The following is an 18,793-nucleotide window of genomic DNA, read 5'->3' as shown; positions in this document are numbered from 1 at the left end:
AGGAGAGTGTAGAGTGTGTACCTGTGGTAGAACATGCGCGCCATGGCCATGCGCTGCTTCTCGCCGCCGGAGAGCGTCTGGCGCCAGTCGCGCACGGCGCGCAGGCCGCCGTGGCGCGCCGCGCATGCGTCGAGGAGAGTGTAGAGTGTGTACCTGTGGTAGAACATGCGCGCCATGGCCATGCGCTGCTTCTCGCCGCCGGAGAGCGTCTGGCGCCAGTCGCGCACGGCGCGCAGGCTGCCGTGGCGCGCCGCGCATGCGTCGAGGAGAGTGTAGAGTGTGTACCTGTGGTAGAACATGCGCGCCATGGCCATGCGCTGCTTCTCGCCGCCGGAGAGCGTCTGGCGCCAGTCGCGCACGGCGCGCAGGCTGCCGTGGCGCGCCGCGCATGCGTCGAGGAGAGTGTAGAGTGTGTACCTGTGGTAGAACATGCGCGCCATGGCCATGCGCTGCTTCTCGCCGCCGGAGAGCGTCTGGCGCCAGTCGCGCACGGCGCGCAGGCCGCCGTGGCGCGCCGCGCATGCGTCGAGGAGAGTGTAGAGTGTGTACCTGTGGTAGAACATGCGCGCCATGGCCATGCGCTGCTTCTCGCCGCCGGAGAGCGTCTGGCGCCAGTCGCGCACGGCGCGCAGGCCGCCGTGGCGCGCCGCGCATGCGTCGAGGAGAGTGTAGAGTGTGTACCTGTGGTAGAACATGCGCGCCATGGCCATGCGCTGCTTCTCGCCGCCGGAGAGCGTCTGGCGCCAGTCGCGCACGGCGCGCAGGCCGCCGTGGCGCGCCGCGCATGCGTCGAGGAGAGTGTAGAGTGTGTACCTGTGGTAGAACATGCGCGCCATGGCCATGCGCTGCTTCTCGCCGCCGGAGAGCGTCTGGCGCCAGTCGCGCACGGCGCGCAGGCCGCCGTGGCGCGCCGCGCATGCGTCGAGGAGAGTGTAGAGTGTGTACCTGTGGTAGAACATGCGCGCCATGGCCATGCGCTGCTTCTCGCCGCCGGAGAGCGTCTGGCGCCAGTCGCGCACGGCGCGCAGGCCGCCGTGGCGCGCCGCGCATGCGTCGAGGAGAGTGTAGAGTGTGTACCTGTGGTAGAACATGCGCGCCATGGCCATGCGCTGCTTCTCGCCGCCGGAGAGCGTCTGGCGCCAGTCGCGCACGGCGCGCAGGCCGCCGTGGCGCGCCGCGCATGCGTCGAGGAGAGTGTAGAGTGTGTACCTGTGGTAGAACATGCGCGCCATGGCCATGCGCTGCTTCTCGCCGCCGGAGAGCGTCTGGCGCCAGTCGCGCACGGCGCGCAGGTGGGGTGGGCGTCCTCGCATGCGTCGAGGAGAGTGTAGAGTGTGTACCTGTGGTAGAACATGCGCGCCATGGCCATGCGCTGCTTCTCGCCGCCGGAGAGCGTCTGGCGCCAGTCGCGCACGGCGCGCATGCTGCCGTGGCGCGCCGCGCATGCGTCGAGGAGAGTGTAGAGTGTGTACCTGTGGTAGAACATGCGCGCCATGGCCATGCGCTGCTTCTCGCCGCCGGAGAGCGTCTGGCGCCAGTCGCGCACGGCGCGCAGGCCGCCGTGGCGCGCCGCGCATGCGTCGAGGAGAGTGTAGAGTGTGTACCTGTGGTAGAACATGCGCGCCATGGCCATGCGCTGCTTCTCGCCGCCGGAGAGCGTCTGGCGCCAGTCGCGCACGGCGCGCAGGCCGCCGTGGCGCGCCGCGCATGCGTCGAGGAGAGTGTAGAGTGTGTACCTGTGGTAGAACATGCGCGCCATGGCCATGCGCTGCTTCTCGCCGCCGGAGAGCGTCTGGCGCCAGTCGCGCACGGCGCGCAGGGAGCCGTGGAGAGCCGCGCATGCGTCGAGGAGAGTGTAGAGTGTGTACCTGTGGTAGAACATGCGCGCCATGGCCATGCGCTGCTTCTCGCCGCCGGAGAGCGTCTGGCGCCAGTCGCGCACGGCGCGCAGGTTGCCGTGGCGCGCCGCGCATGCGTCGAGGAGAGTGTAGAGTGTGTACCTGTGGTAGAACATGCGCGCCATGGCCATGCGCTGCTTCTCGCCGCCGGAGAGCGTCTGGCGCCAGTCGCGCACGGCGCGCAGGCCGCCGTGGCGCGCCGCGCATGCGTCGAGGAGAGTGTAGAGTGTGTACCTGTGGTAGAACATGCGCGCCATGGCCATGCGCTGCTTCTCGCCGCCGGAGAGCGTCTGGCGCCAGTCGCGCACGGCGCGCAGGCCGCCGTGGCGCGCCGCGCATGCGTCGAGGAGAGTGTAGAGTGTGTACCTGTGGTAGAACATGCGCGCCATGGCCATGCGCTGCTTCTCGCCGCCGGAGAGCGTCTGGCGCCAGTCGCGCACGGCGCGCAGGCCGCCGTGGCGCGCCGCGCATGCGTCGAGGAGAGTGTAGAGTGTGTACCTGTGGTAGAACATGCGCGCCATGGCCATGCGCTGCTTCTCGCCGCCGGAGAGCGTCTGGCGCCAAGTCGCGCACGGCGCGCAGGCCGCCGTGGCGCGCCGCGCATGCGTCGAGGAGAGTGTAGAGTGTGTACCTGTGGTAGAACATGCGCGCCATGGCCATGCGCTGCTTCTCGCCGCCGGAGAGCGTCTGGCGCCAGTCGCGCACGGCGCGCAGGCTGCCGTGGCGCGCCGCGCATGCGTCGAGGAGAGTGTAGAGTGTGTACCTGTGGTAGAACATGCGCGCCATGGCCATGCGCTGCTTCTCGCCGCCGGAGAGCGTCTGGCGCCAGTCGCGCACGGCGCGCAGGCCGCCGTGGCGCGCCGCGCATGCGTCGAGGAGAGTGTAGAGTGTGTACCTGTGGTAGAACATGCGCGCCATGGCCATGCGCTGCTTCTCGCCGCCGGAGAGCGTCTGGCGCCAGTCGCGCACGGCGCGCAGGCCGCCGTGGCGCGCCGCGCATGCGTCGAGGAGAGTGTAGAGTGTGTACCTGTGGTAGAACATGCGCGCCATGGCCATGCGCTGCTTCTCGCCGCCGGAGAGCGTCTGGCGCCAGTCGCGCACGGCGCGCAGGCCGCCGTGGCGCGCCGCGCATGCGTCGAGGAGAGTGTAGAGTGTGTACCTGTGGTAGAACATGCGCGCCATGGCCATGCGCTGCTTCTCGCCGCCGGAGAGCGTCTGGCGCCAGTCGCGCACGGCGCGCAGGCCGCCGTGGCGCGCCGCGCATGCGTCGAGGAGAGTGTAGAGTGTGTACCTGTGGTAGAACATGCGCGCCATGGCCATGCGCTGCTTCTCGCCGCCGGAGAGCGTCTGGCGCCAGTCGCGCACGGCGCGCAGGCCGCCGTGGCGCGCCGCGCATGCGTCGAGGAGAGTGTAGAGTGTGTACCTGTGGTAGAACATGCGCGCCATGGCCATGCGCTGCTTCTCGCCGCCGGAGAGCGTCTGGCGCCAGTCGCGCACGGCGCGCAGGCCGCCGTGGCGCGCCGCGCATGCGTCGAGGAGAGTGTAGAGTGTGTACCTGTGGTAGAACATGCGCGCCATGGCCATGCGCTGCTTCTCGCCGCCGGAGAGCGTCTGGCGCCAGTCGCGCACGGCGCGCAGGCCGCCGTGGCGCGCCGCGCATGCGTCGAGGAGAGTGTAGAGTGTGTACCTGTGGTAGAACATGCGCGCCATGGCCATGCGCTGCTTCTCGCCGCCGGAGAGCGTCTGGCGCCAGTCGCGCACGGCGCGCAGGCCGCCGTGGCGCGCCGCGCATGCGTCGAGGAGAGTGTAGAGTGTGTACCTGTGGTAGAACATGCGCGCCATGGCCATGCGCTGCTTCTCGCCGCCGGAGAGCGTCTGGCGCCAGTCGCGCACGGCGCGCAGGCCGCCGTGGCGCGCCGCGCATGCGTCGAGGAGAGTGTAGAGTGTGTACCTGTGGTAGAACATGCGCGCCATGGCCATGCGCTGCTTCTCGCCGCCGGAGAGCGTCTGGCGCCAGTCGCGCACGGCGCGCAGGCCGCCGTGGCGCGCCGCGCATGCGTCGAGGAGAGTGTAGAGTGTGTACCTGTGGTAGAACATGCGCGCCATGGCCATGCGCTGCTTCTCGCCGCCGGAGAGCGTCTGGCGCCAGTCGCGCACGGCGCGCAGGCCGCCGTGGCGCGCCGCGCATGCGTCGAGGAGAGTGTAGAGTGTGTACCTGTGGTAGAACATGCGCGCCATGGCCATGCGCTGCTTCTCGCCGCCGGAGAGCGTCTGGCGCCAGTCGCGCACGGCGCGCAGGCCGCCGTGGCGCGCCGCGCATGCGTCGAGGCGCACGAGGCGCAGGATGTGTCGCGCGCGCGCCTCCGCGGCCGCGTCCGCCGCCGGCGCCCGCGACGGATACGTCACCTGGTCCAGCAGCGAGCCCACCGACATGTACGGCCTGGGGGGAGGACATCAATACTAAAACATAACGTCTGCAATCCAGCACGCACAAAACGTTTCAAACATATAGATCTTTTGATCCACGAAGACGCGCCCCACTACTTTCCCTGATCACTTACAGTGTGCGTAGCATACGGGCACACACACACTACAAAATACTTAGATCAATCCCCTTACCCCACGTCACCCCGCAACACCCCTGCTCAAACGGTGGTGGAACGCATCTTCATACATAAAATTACTTATAGTTTTGTCACATCATTAAGTTTCGAAATAGTTTGCCGACATACGCGTACCCTCATTCTTACAACTCGAGACCCTTTAAGAATGGAAGTAGGGTCAATGCCCTAAGGCTTTGACCTTGGTCGTTATACAAAACGCTCACTAGATGGCGGTTAGCGGATAGCTACAGGGTATTGTACAATTAAATTCTTGGTAAAATATAAAGTATAATTGAAAATATAATTTACAGTAGGTAGGAAAACCTATATCATTTTTTTTCATAAATATCGATATTGGTTTAAAAACAGAGCACAGTAATATCAAATAAATAAGACAGCTGTTGAAATGTTAACGATATAAATTCTTGCTGTTGAAGTATGTTTGCCTGATATCAATTATGATTTTACACACGAAATCGTGTTTTTATTTAAAACTAGCTTCCGCCCGCAGCGTCGCCCGCGTGGATTTCAGACTTCAAAAATGGAGCCGGTCGCGAACGTTCGAGAATGTTCGTTTTACGAAGCTACTCGCTAGGTGATTCGCTAGCGTCTAGGTGCCAAGTAAGCCGCCTGCCTGTGCGTTCGCGACCTTATATATATACAAAAATAATCCTTATAGCATGATTCAGTATTCACGTGTGATGGCTTATTATTAGCGTACTTGATTGATGATTCTTTTTTATGGAATATTTAATAATGTTAACTTTTTTAATTAGGGATGACTGAGAGTGTTATAAACGTAAGAGTAGACAAATATAATGAGAAAGCTTCGAACTGCTAAGCTATCGGGAGTTACACGTGTTATTGTGAGTCAACCATAAAAGATAGACATATGCTGTCGTGGGATATTTTTTACATAATTTTAAGGAGAATATTTTCGTCATACATGATTTCTGTGTAGCTTTAACCATTAAGGTTGCACACGCGACGGAAGCTTAAAAAATGGAGTAACTTCTCCCGTTTTCCTAACATTTCCCTTCACTGCTCTGCTCCTATTAATTGTAGCGTGATGAAAAGTATACTATAACCAGCACAGGAGTATGACAAATAATTGTACCAAGTTTCGTTAAAATCCGTCGAGTAGTTTTTGTTTCTATAACGGTTATACAGACAGACAGACAGACAGACAAAAATTTTACTAATTGCATTTTTGGCATCAGTATCGATCCCTAATCACCCCCTGATAGTTATTTTGGAAATATATTTCATGTACAGAATTGACCTCTCTACAGATTTATTAAAAGTATAGATAGATATAGATAATGACACCGCTGTGCAGATGACCATAGGCCAAACTACTTATTACGTGAGAAATGTTAAAGAAGAATGCCTATATTATTTTTGCCTGACGCTTAAAGTGGCAATAAAATTGAGTTTACATATCTTAACCCCCTTACAGAAAATAAATTCTCTGCACCCTAACATGATCACTTCGTAAACCATGTCCACTGACCTCTGCGGTATGTAGAACATGATGGGTCGCGAGGTGCAGTGGTTGTCGCTAGCGAGGTTGGTCTCGTCGGCGCAGTGTGCGCAGGCGCACGGCCGCGGCACCGACAGCTCGCCGCCGAACACCGGCCACAACCCGGAGATTATGCGGAACAGGCTGCAAACATAAAAAACTATATTTCAGAAACACTCACGGCCTTAAATAATACACAATCACAATCTCTTCTTTCAAATTAAATGTTGCCACAAAAATGTTTAAAAAATTGCGTTAAGAAAAAAAAAGTGTCTTGTCGTGGTATCGTATTTTCCTGGTCAGATTAATCGAATAAAAACCACCACGTACCTAGACTTGCCGCAGCCGTTAGGTCCGACGATGAGGAGATGCGTGCCGGGCGCGATGTCCAGCGTCACGCCGCTCGCCACCACGTCGCACGCCGGCGTCACTATGGGCACGCTGCGCAGGTGGATGGACAGGTCGTCCGTGTAGATTATCGTACCTGGAATGAAATCGTTGTTCGGTTAGTTTGATTCGTAGTATCTATAGGTATAAACAGGGTACAAGTCATAAGCAGGGCTCGCGTATGTACAAATTGGACGAAAGTATAGTAGCGACAGCCAATAGACAACGAGCATCGACTGAGGTACCGATCACGCGAAACATCGACGCGTAGGACGCCGAACTAACCAATCACGTGTGTGCTCACGACTCGTGCCTCCAGAGGTTTTAAAAACTTATTTTTTATTTGTCGTATTATGCATAGCACGAGAGTAAACTCAATTAAATTTTAGGGTACAAACTCGATAAAAACTGCCGGCCTAGCATGCGCGCCACGACAAAATTTTGTCGATACTTTTTCTATATTTTTTATTAATCTGTGGTATTTTTGTCTACAAACCCTAGCATGACCAAATAATTTTATCGTTTTTTGACACATAAACGAGATATATGTCTTCATTGATTTTGTACGAAGAGATGAACTGAGAAAACTAGCAATTTAATTTATTCGTTAAAACATGGTGGTGGCATCTTACTATAGTAAAATAATAGCAATATACGACAAACGAGAGGCGTGTAAAGTGGAAAGAAGACATATACTTAATTGATTTATGGGATCCCTTTGATACAAAACGAATGGCATTGTATATGTAATGTAATTGGGTATTTTGTGAGGCCCAAAACCACAGCCATCTCCGTTCCGATTGGACTGATTCCATTACGCATTATGTTACATCGTTCCTACGGCGGGGTTTAGTCACCCGAGGTAAAGTCCGGCTTAGGCACCATATACTCGTACAAATAATTGTCTTGTTAGATTTTATTTTATATATTTGTGTCTTGTTACTTCGTACTCCAAAATAGTGCGGAGCTGTTATTTTGCGTTAGAATCCTTATTATATTGTACAATATTATTATTAATTTTGACTTTGTTTACTTATTTACGTTTTTTATTTATATTATGCTCTTTGTTATGACATAAACTGTCATAAAACGTCACAAAAAACCATAATTGAATCATAGATCTATAAAAATGGGATGAACAAAACCATTGTAGCTATATTAGAAAATAAAATGTTTAGAATATATATTTCAATGAGCAACATCGGTTTGTCTTCACGGGTAAACTTATGTCTTCAACGAGGAACTTGTCGATTGTGGTGCGCATGTTAGAGAAAACGAGATATTAATTGACATCGACAATTTGTCTACTCTCGTTTTCGAGATATTTCGTGACGCGCATGCTAGGCCGGCTGGTCGACTAGTGAACATAGTACAGAGTAGGTAGATAAATACACTAAAGAGAGAGAAAGATTAACTAGTTTTTGCACGCGGCTTAACCAGTGTAAAAAGGTTTCCTGTATAAAATTGTCGGTATAAGTACCTATTTCCCAGGATAAAAAGTATTCTATATCTTTCAAACTAACTCCATGTCGCATTTAACTGAAAGCGAATGAAGCGTGAGAAGTAAGAGAAGGAGAGAGCCTCACCCTGCGGCACGGGGCGGTTGTCGCGGAAGGTGACCTGGAAGCTGTGGTGGTGCTGCGGCGCGGCGTGTACGGCACGCACGCAGCGCCCGCGCGCCACCTCGCCGAACACCACCAGCATGTCCGACACGCGCGTCGCGTACCCCGCCAGCGTCACCACCTCCTGCACACGCGTTACACCACACACATCATTGTGAGGCGCCCAAGCATGGAGAGACATTTGTCACGGCCATAGGCACACAGTCCATTATCTATATTTCATATAATATGAGGGCTTGCGAACATTTCCTGGTCTTCACCCCTCTGCCCATACTAAGAGCGTTCCTTTCCTTCCCCAGATATGACCTCCCAACTTTCCTCCAGACCCCTCCAGTCGCTAAGTCGAGGATTTCAGTATCCCGATACACAAAAAAGAAACCTCCTGTACATAACTAAGTCATCATATTACGAACAAAATAATAAATTCACAATGAAACAACTAAATCCGACTATCTATGAAAATAAGGACTTTTAACGGAATTATTTGACATTAATATATAACAGTTCGTGTTTTACCTTTCTGGTGGTAGGCAGAAGTGCATCCACTCTCAATTTTCAAAAGCTATGTTCGCAATTTAGTCTTTACAAAGTATCGTACCTTATAACTAGACATGAGCCTCTCGATGGCGTCTGCGGCGGAGTTGAGCAAGTTCCGCGACGTCGTCATGTACTCCGTGCGGGCGCTTATACTCTCTCCTGTGGAACCTGAAAATAATACGGCGGTTAACTACTTTTTATAAATACATTTATCAAAAATATGTGTTATCCAAAATCTAAAGGAAAAAGAATTTTCAAAATCCACGCAATAATAAACAAGTTAAAGCTTTGAGGTTTGGTGGAAGAGGTCGCCATCAAATAATAACAAACTGTGACGTCACCGAGTGTCACCGGCCATAACGCTAAGCGCGTCAGAAAAAGATAGCGCGATAACCTCACTACGCCTACACATTTGCTCACAACAATATTTCAAATGTAAATAGCTCCATTATTTTTCAACTAATTTTGATGCTGATTAATAGAATAATTTCTTCTTAGTATTATTTCTGTTCTACTCTGTTACATATAAAATGATGTATAATCAAAATGGAAATTTACTCTATTATATATACAATAAACTTCATTACATTGTTGTTTGATTTCGACTATTATTTCAATGAATACAATGTCGATAATAGTTTGACACTATAAAAATCTTTGCTCTGCGCTATATATGCGCCGGCCCTTATTTTCCAGAATGGTCCCTATAGGAAACGGATCGGAACCCGCACTCACCGTCTCTCGTGCCCGTGAGTATCGGCAACGCCAGCATCACCATCCCGGTGCCGGACCACACGTACTTCATGCAGAACTGCTCCAGCATCACGTACCACAGCTTCTTGTTGAACACCGACGTCATCTGCGCCACTAACTCTTTGTACGCTGATTGGAGCTGACCGAGTTCCACCTTAACAATCATAAGAATAAGGTTTAGATTGATTCACGAACACGCGTCCCACTACTTTCCCTGATCGCTTAGTGCGCGTGAGCAGCATCACACGCACACTACGATATAACGTTAAAAAAAATTAAAATCACACACATAGTACCTGGATTTTTGGTTAAAATTTTTGGTTAATTGATCATTTTTGGAAAATTAGTATCAGAGAAGACGAGTACGCGGTTTCATTTATCAACTCAATGTCTTCCCTTCACAATGTAATGAGTCTTCCCTCACCTTGTGCCCTCCGTAGAAGGCGACCTCCTCGGCGTGTGCGATGAGGCTGGAGTGCACGTGGCGCAGGTTGGCCCTCATGCGCGCCTCCTCGCCGGCCAGCGCGCCGAACCTGGGACTCAGCAGGCGCAGCACCTGGCCGGTGAGGCAGATCACCACCGTCGCTATGCCGGGACCTGGGGACGAATGCACATATTTTTAGCAAAATTTATATTAGAACAGCATTTCTATTTTAAGAAGGTAATTAAGGATATATTTCGAACCCGTCCTTATCTATTAATTTGATTAATTTTGTTGCGAAAAGACAAAAACTAGTACTGAGACTGGCGATTCTGGCTTACAGATGTTGCAATGACGGGAATAAGGGATAGATAATGGTCACATGAGTTTAAGATGAAATTTCCATCATATAAAGGATTCATCATCATCAAAATTATATAAAGGAGGATGACAAATAACTTTCCTATACATATTACTGTGTACCCACTTACGACCTACTGACGCAAACCCTTACAACTTCACAAATTTCATCACAATGGACCTTACCAATAAATATGTTTCCTTTCATCTTGCTGGAGTAACTGGCGAGGGTCAAGACTATGAGGAGCAGGTCGAAGCACGGCTTAGTCAGCGAGCTGTACAGATGCGCCACCGACTGCGTGAATACTGACACGTCTTCTGTTAACCTGGGGGCAGAGTATAAAATATGTATTATTTTTGGAGATCACTAACGAGCTTTCCGCTTCTGCTGGTGTACGGTTCATTATAAACCGCACATTGTATCTCGCCATGTACTTATAATTGCAGGCAGCATTTTACGTTACATGTCATTTTCATTATATCAATGTATTCACATCACCAACCGCCACCGTGCAATCAACATTACATATATTTTAACTATTTTTAACAATCAACTTTTGTGAACTCGAATAAGCAACGTGATCGCTAAGTGATCGTCTTTAACCTCAACTCAACCACAACATTAAAAGACTGTGTGGTACACACCATACAGCATGCAAAACCATACGGAACTTTGATTTACAAAGTAGTAGTAGTTTATTTGAATGGCAATATTGCTCTGAGAACAAACATGGAAATCCTATGGACTCCTACACTCAACCATTCTACTGCAGACGCCATGGTTGGCAATAGCACCGGCATCCGCACTGAACACTAGCAAATCTTAGTGAACTGACATAGTGACTGCGTGGCATGCCACTGCGCTAGTCACAGATAAATAAGATATCCTACTAGATACAACAATATCCTTAAGACCAGAACACAAATGTAGGCTCATATAAATACCCATTTTGCTGGTATATTTTATATCCGCCCAGATACCGAACACCGTACACAAAGTTTTCTACATAGGTTTAGTGAAGTATTATGTTTGGATTTCATATTTGCTGGTGGCAGAATATTGGTGTTCGGGCGAATAACGACCACTCTACCCAAGGCATAAAACCCGCCATAACGCCCCACGTAAGTGTGTCGCATTCCGAAATCATCCTGTGTAAAACCGGCTACACAAGCCGGCATAATTGTATCAACTATCGAGGGGTAATCATCTCTCGCCAGTCGACATTCTATTGGACCCCACTCCACTTATCATCAGGTGCATTAGGGCCACTTTGCCGTGCACATATCATAAAAAAAAAAAACAAATTAACCACTAACCTATGATCTGCATTCTCTATCCTGGCATCCAGGTTAGCCACTCTATAATAAGTCTGGTTCTTGAAGTACAGCTCGTACGCGTGGTTGACGAGCCGAGTCCTGAACGCCAGGGCCAGCCTGCTCTCCAGGTATCTGATCATGGAGTTGATGAAGGTGGCCGGGATGGCTATCCCGAACCACTGGAGGAGTAATGCTGCGAAACTACGCATGTCTTTTTGGACTATGTGTTTTACTGTGGGAGAGAATAAAAAAAAATAAAATTAACTCCATTAATTCATATTAGGGAATGCTAGATACTAGGAACACTAGTACATATATAATATAATAATATCAGGCCTGTATTATATACTGCCCCTCTGCTGGGCACGGGCCTCCACTACTACTGACTGATTAGGCCTTAGTCCATCACGCTGGCTTAGTGTGGATTGGTTGACTTCACACACACTCAAAATTCCTATAGAGAACTCCTCAGGTATGCAGGTTTCCTCACAATATTTTCCTTCACCGCTAAAACAAGCGATATTTCGTCTTACCTATAGAACCTTCTAACGAAGCGACATATATAGACAGGAATGTCCTCGAGAACAGGCACAGCGTGTGCACCGACAGTAGCGCCACCTCGTGGCTTCTGAACCCTGGCACCATGATCCTCGCCAGCGTCACTAGCTGCCTGAGGAACTCCAGGTTGAGGCCTGGCACGTGCTCTTCCACAGATTGGGTCTCGTCTGCATCTTCCTGGAATTTTACAAGTGGGATTTTAGTTGTGCTACTTTGTAAAGTGGGGTTGTTATTACTTAACTATTGTGCTTGGATTTCGTATTTGCTGGTGGTAGAATATTTGTATCCGGGCGAATAAAGGGCACCATAATATAAAAGACGTAAAATCCGCTATAGTGGCCCACGTAAGTGTGTCTTCTTCAGGGATCAGCCTGTGAATATTTTTGAAATAGGCCGGCAGAATTATATCGACTCGCGAGGGATAATCATCTCTCGTCAGTCGACACTCTATCATAATCGCACTCCGCTTACTTTAAGGTGTAATGACCCAGGAGGATCAAATTATCAGTACGTGTAAAGTAATTTATAAAATAATACAAAACATCATTGTTCATAAATAATAATGTTTAGTACTTTGTTAATAATTGACTTAATACTTCTAACTAGACTGATTTTGATACGATTTTCATAATTACGATAATATTTAATCATTTTCTTTTAACACAAATAAAAATACAAACAAATGAATAACAAACCGGAACAGACCGCACAACATTGAATTGCTAAAACATAAAAATTATAATTAGACCATTTTTTTTCGTTATAATAATAATATTTGTCATTCAATAAAACATCCGGAGACCATTTCTACATTCAAAACAAATCCACGTAAAATCTAGATCGGAAACTAGACACAATATGAATTAATAATGCATTAACAAAATATATATCTGATTTTAAAACTGGTTTTTGTTTATTTCATAGTATTCAATTATTTTCAGAGGAAGTAGGAAGTGGTATCTGATATGCAGCAACAAGGCGACCGTCGTGGGTCCAGGAAATGATTTAAGAATAACCAGATGATGGGATGAAAATCCTTTAATATTAACACTAACGAACTGACGAATAATGACTGAACAAACTTATTGTTATTTATTACATCTTTATTTAATAAAGAAATTAAAGTTTTAAGTCCTCAAAATCAATTTTTCGGATTTTATCGCCGTTTTAATTTTTTGGTTTTCTCCCGTTTCGAAGACTGCAGCCTTCGTGATCACGGGGGGACGAGGTGTTCATCATCCGCAAAGTGAAAGTTACAATATTTACCCATATTACACAACTTTTAAAATTTTTAGCTGTTGGTGGTCCTATCTACGCAGAATAAACTCACATTCTCTTGAAGTTCTGTTTCATAACTTCTGAGTAAATCTATAAGTAGTCCAAATACAAAAGTCACACTCTCACCACGAATAAATAATATTATAATAAAATTAGCACTATCTAAATTAGCCGTTTAATACAAAACTGTCAACATTTATTTACAACTTGTAAAACAGGCCTTTAGTATTGTAGTTAAACGACACTGTGGCTTAATTTTTATAAAATATAATATTAAGGTAGTGAGTGGCCCACATCGCAAAGGCTATCCTATTGTACTAACATCTGTGTTTGTTTACTGCTCAAGGAAAAAGGGCCTGGTGTTATACAGTACTGGCGTTAGCTATTCGGGCGGAAAAAAGCCAGAGCGAAAACACACCGTATAAGTTATCTTTAGAATTCGATTTTAAATGTAAATCGGTAATCTTACTGGGGATGATAGTTACTCAGGATAACGAGCGCAATGGAGTGCCATTACTTAGTATTTCAAAGTTCAGTGTGGTGTTGCTCCTATTTATGGATGGTCGTATTGACTACCATCAGGCGAGCGGCATTCTCGTCCCGTCATTCGGTTGCAATAAAAAAAGCAGAGTTTTTGTGTGTCGCACACTCTAATATTGGAAGGACTGTAGGGTGCAGAGGGTGGAGGGGAGGGGGTCTGTTAATTTATTTTGGATCTAAGCAGACGTTTCGAAACTCTCTATATTTATGTAACGTTAACTCACAATATTCTGTTTGTTGTCGGTGTCGACCTCGCCGCGGCAGAGGGCGCACTGCTCGGCGCCGCAGCGGCCCCCGCACGTCTCCTTGGTCGTCCCGTTGTCGACTGCGTGGAGGTTGCCATTTTTAGTTACCTGGAATGTAAATACAGACGAATATTACTTCAACAATAAGCTACAATCCATATAAAATTTATATACTCGATATTACAGGCTCGGCAGTGACTTACATCTAATGGATTTTGGTTCACCATTAAACATTCGCCATTCCTGCTCTAGGATTTGCATCACACATTGAAAAACACCGCCATAAGAATAACAAATTTAGATTTATTTTCTAACATCAATGGACTGTAAGGGCAAAGTTAAAGGATTCGCAAACAAGTTCCATTCGTCGTCTTAGTAACTAAACTTTGGTCTGCACGTTTCTCGTGTTAATATATCACATTGACGTCAGTTAGAATTGCCTATTCTAAAAACGCAATGTAACAAAAACCACACACATTGGACACTTAACTTATTCCAGTATAAAAACATGTAGGTATCTATATTGTCGTTTTATATATGACTTGGATGTAATTTTTTACTAATGTATAAGTAGCTTGAATCTTGGGTGGGGAAGTGTTATTGTGTTTTCTACCAGTATCAGCCCGGAGTCCGAAATATGAGACTGATATGGCAATAACCTCGCCCTCTAATGGTCTCATAAAGTCTTTTGATCCGTAGAAGCAATAGAATGGATTGAAATATTTATTGCGTAAATTGTCTATCATCTTGTTAACTAGGCCTTTTCAAAATATGTGACTGCAGGTACAGTTCAAAACTTCAAATCGCCTATACACTTTGACTTTCTGACAAAAAATAAAATAATTCAGATTTAATTTGCTTCACACAAAGAAAATAAAATGATTCGATCAAATTTAACGTGTATAGGTGATTAGAAAAATTTAATTTGTTCAGCTACCTTTGTGACTGACGGTACCTATATATTTAGGGACTACCAAGCCCCACTTCTATTTTTTTTTTCTCTTAAGCTCTTCAAACGACATACGAACCAGCTCTACATCAACGTCATTGACTATGAACTACACCTCTACAGGTTAGGAGACCTTTGCACCGCAATAAAACAATAATAAACTAATAAAAACTAACAATAGTAATAAACATGCCATTTTTGCATTTAATTAATCGTGATCACGTTTTCGCAGGATGAATGGACCGAAACGTCTCAACCTCCTATTTTAGAATCTGTGGAGATAAGAAATAATAATATCACACACACACATCACGTATTTATCCCCGAAGGGATATGCAGAGGCGCAACCAGGGCACCCACATTTCGCCAAGTGTGATCCGTCCCATGATGTGATAGAGACGAGCCTATCGCTATATCGGACACACATCCCAGACTCCGGGCTAATACTGAGCAGAAAAACTCAAATATAACTGTCCAATCCGGGATTAGAACCCAGGACCTCAGAGCGCTGCCGTGCCGCGCATACAATACAACTACGCCACCGAGGCAGTCAGCCCTGTATTATATACTGTCCCACTGGGCCCGGGCCTCTACTACTGAGAGGGATTAGGCCTTAGTCCACCACGCTGGCCTAGTGCGGATTGGTAGACTTCACACATCCTCAAAATTCCTATAGCGAACTTCTCAGGTATGCAGGTTTCGTCGCGATATTTGTTTTCACAGTTAAAGCAAGCGATAATTCATAAAGAATACACCCGTAATTATAGAAATTCACTGAGACTACACACATAATTTTACAAGTCAGCGGTGTTGGATTTAGGACCTGCCGACTTCGCCTCGGCAGTCCTTTCCATAACCAACTAGGCTAATTCCACGCGTGGCACCTCTTTGTCTATAGTTATTATACACGACTAATAAAATTGACACTGGTAAGATTGATATCACTGGTAACATTAGACTATAATGGTCCATTCACTCTTCCAGGACATGACATTTCCTTGGATCACCATTCTACGTTATATATCTTGCACATATTGAATTATGTATAAAATATAATTCTATATTTATTTAGTGAACATTTCCAGTAATCCCGAAAGATAAATATAGGGAACCAAATTGGCAGCAACGTGAATAGTTTTTATATCATTTTTCCGACATAATTAATTAACACGACCTCGTAATAGGAAACCAGCGGTTTGTTGAGCTTAGAATTATGCGATCTCATTGCTTGAAAAACTATTAACGTACGATTTACATTTTAATTAACTACGTGCAATTTTTATCATTGATTGAGCAATATAATTGTCAATATTGCCCTCAGTATATTATTTTCTAATGATCATTAACTGGAAAAAACTACAATGTAACTTGACATTTTTTATTGTGGATCAACAAAAACCCTTGTAACTTTGTAGTCCATACCTACTATACATGGTGTTGTAGAAAGGAAAAATGTAAAGAATCTAGAAGTTTCCATAGCAGATTTCTTATATGCCAATATTCGATTAAAAGTAACAACGTGCTTTCTATTTTTGCAGCTAAAAGCAATGTGCAGACATCTTTACGTTTAGTTGTGGGATATATTCTAAACAGAGTAATTGCTGAACGTTGTGAGACTTAATATCCAATGCCTCAATTATAAAACCTACAGCTGACATGAAACAGCGACGCTCTATGTAGTCCGCAATTGTTGAACATTTGAAAGATGGTACCAATCATTATCTTTGATTAGACAAACTACAAATCTTCGCCAAAGTAAACCAATTTCTTCCTGGGACTATTCTCCAGGCTATTTATATTCAAAACATATAAATTTCAAGTTGGTTGGAAGCTTGCACAAATCGAGATTCCGTTATAAAATTAAATGAATCGGAACCCAAAAGACCAGCTGCCAGAGTTCAAGACACTGTGAACTCTTCCTGCGTAAATTCAACAGTCAAAAGCAAAATTTTATAAATAAAATGTATAATTGTAAAAATATGTAGATAGAAACTGTAACCTTGACTTTTCGGACGACCAACACCCCAGTCCGAACTGCGACCATGAAGGCCGCAGGCTTGAAACGTTGGGTGAAAAACAAAATACAAAAAAAACGCGATAAAATCCGAAAACTAGTTTCACTTCCATGTCTAACATTCGCATAAAGATAAAAAATCATTATGCCTACAAAAATTACCACTCTATTTGTAATCTAAATTAGGACTTGTCACTGCGTCCATACATTTTTTTATTGGCATTTTCATTTGTGTGTCGCGTTCTCAGATCAGCCTGTGTAAATCCGGTTCAAAGAAACGGGCATTAATTATATTAACCGGTGACGGATAATCATCTTTCAACCGATACTTTATTTGGACTCTACTGCGCTTACAATTAGGGGCAAAGCACTTCGTTGGTTTTTTTTAAAAAAATACTCACCTTATAATTATTATTATTGTTGCACGGAGGCACTTGTTTTTTCTCCCTTGTACCGTACACCGCACACGCTGCCAACGCCACACCGACTCCAACCCCCAGGGCGATCGAGGGCTGCACCCGCGACGCCTGCTCCCTGATCTTCGTCAATATCGCAGGCATTTCTTACACTAATGTTCTATGAGATCGTTTTCTTAAATAATCACAGATTTCAAACGGGCTTGGTGTTAACTTGTGTTGTGTTGTCGCTCGTCCATTTTGTTCTGTAACAAAGAGATTGGTATATTTAGATTAATGTGTTTATCAAGTTAATAATGAAGAAGACATTCATTCAATACATACACTCATTCACATCTTTTATCCGCAAGGCATATGCAAAATATGCATAAATTATTGAAGTATTTTTCTTTTTACCGTTAACGTTAAAAATACAGAACAATACAGATTTTTTTTTTTGTTTAACGCGTTGTTTTATTCATAACTCGCCTCTTTGTTTCCACTTGATTGACAGTTCGATGATCTTTGCCAATATTTTTACAGTAAGGTAGTCGGCACGATTCCTACAATAAGAAACCCTAGCCATATTGTTATCTTCTTTTAATATTATAAATGCAAAAGTTTGTGCAAATGTTTGGATGTTGGTACGTTTGTTAAAATTAAACACAGAAACAAACAACGGATTTGATGAAATTTCATGCATCTAAATTTCAATAAAGAAAATGGTTGGATGCTTCCACAAGTCTGAGATCGGGTGACTGTTTTGCACTTGACCGATTTTTCTTACTTATCCCAAGGTCACACGGAGTCAAATCATGTCACCCTCCGAACCCGTCCTTGACCCTTCCCGCCATGCCTGAGAACCCGTGTCAAACCCGAAGGTCATGAAAAAACACGACAAATGAACACGTCCGACACGACATTCAGATAAACAATGTAAATAAATAACCTCGAGAAATAAAAAATGAATTGAAGAAAACATATTACCTACTATGTTTTTCCTTGTTTGATAGTTGGGAAAATAAATGTTGTGATATCAATTGAAATTCTCAGTGGAGACACTCAACAATGCCTATTAATCTGTATGGCATGAATTAAATCCATGATTACAATAGAGTTCTCATAGAGCCAAAGGCATGAATGGGCTTGCTGGTCCGAGATATGTAATCTTAAATCGTAATACCACTCACTTTAGAGAGCGAAACACAACGTAAAGCTGTATAGATTTTACTAGTGATATATTTTATATCCGCCCAAATAGCGATCACCGTAAATAATATCCCGTTCCAACAGACCGGCATAATTATGTCGACTGCCGAGGAGTAATCATCTCTGGTCAGTCGACATTCTATTTAGTCCATTGAAAAATTACATTTAGGGTTGCGTTTTTTAGA

The 18,793-nt window shown here is 46.4% G+C and overlaps 1 protein-coding gene across 1 annotated transcript in view; it reads right to left on the bottom strand.

The window, feature by feature from the left end:
* LOC115443552 (ATP-binding cassette sub-family D member) overlaps positions 1–18,793 on the bottom strand; it is an 85,745-nt gene that overhangs the window by 7,733 nt on the left and 59,219 nt on the right. The window contains 12 exon segments of the mRNA XM_037438626.1: positions 4,114–4,338; positions 6,015–6,167; positions 6,354–6,507; positions 7,997–8,156; positions 8,631–8,737; positions 9,305–9,476; positions 9,747–9,919; positions 10,290–10,429; positions 11,421–11,652; positions 11,954–12,155; positions 14,021–14,149; positions 17,406–17,665. Of these exon segments, the coding sequence (XP_037294523.1) occupies positions 4,114–4,338; positions 6,015–6,167; positions 6,354–6,507; positions 7,997–8,156; positions 8,631–8,737; positions 9,305–9,476; positions 9,747–9,919; positions 10,290–10,429; positions 11,421–11,652; positions 11,954–12,155; positions 14,021–14,149; positions 17,406–17,564 (2,006 nt within the window). The 5' untranslated portion in view covers positions 17,565–17,665.

The sequence above is a fragment of the Manduca sexta genome, chromosome 3 (genome assembly GCF_014839805.1).
Source record: "Manduca sexta isolate Smith_Timp_Sample1 chromosome 3, JHU_Msex_v1.0, whole genome shotgun sequence".
Taxonomy (NCBI): domain Eukaryota; kingdom Metazoa; phylum Arthropoda; class Insecta; order Lepidoptera; family Sphingidae; genus Manduca; species Manduca sexta.
Note: the sequence above shows the minus strand (reverse complement) of the source record. Positions and strands in the feature narration are given on the sequence as shown.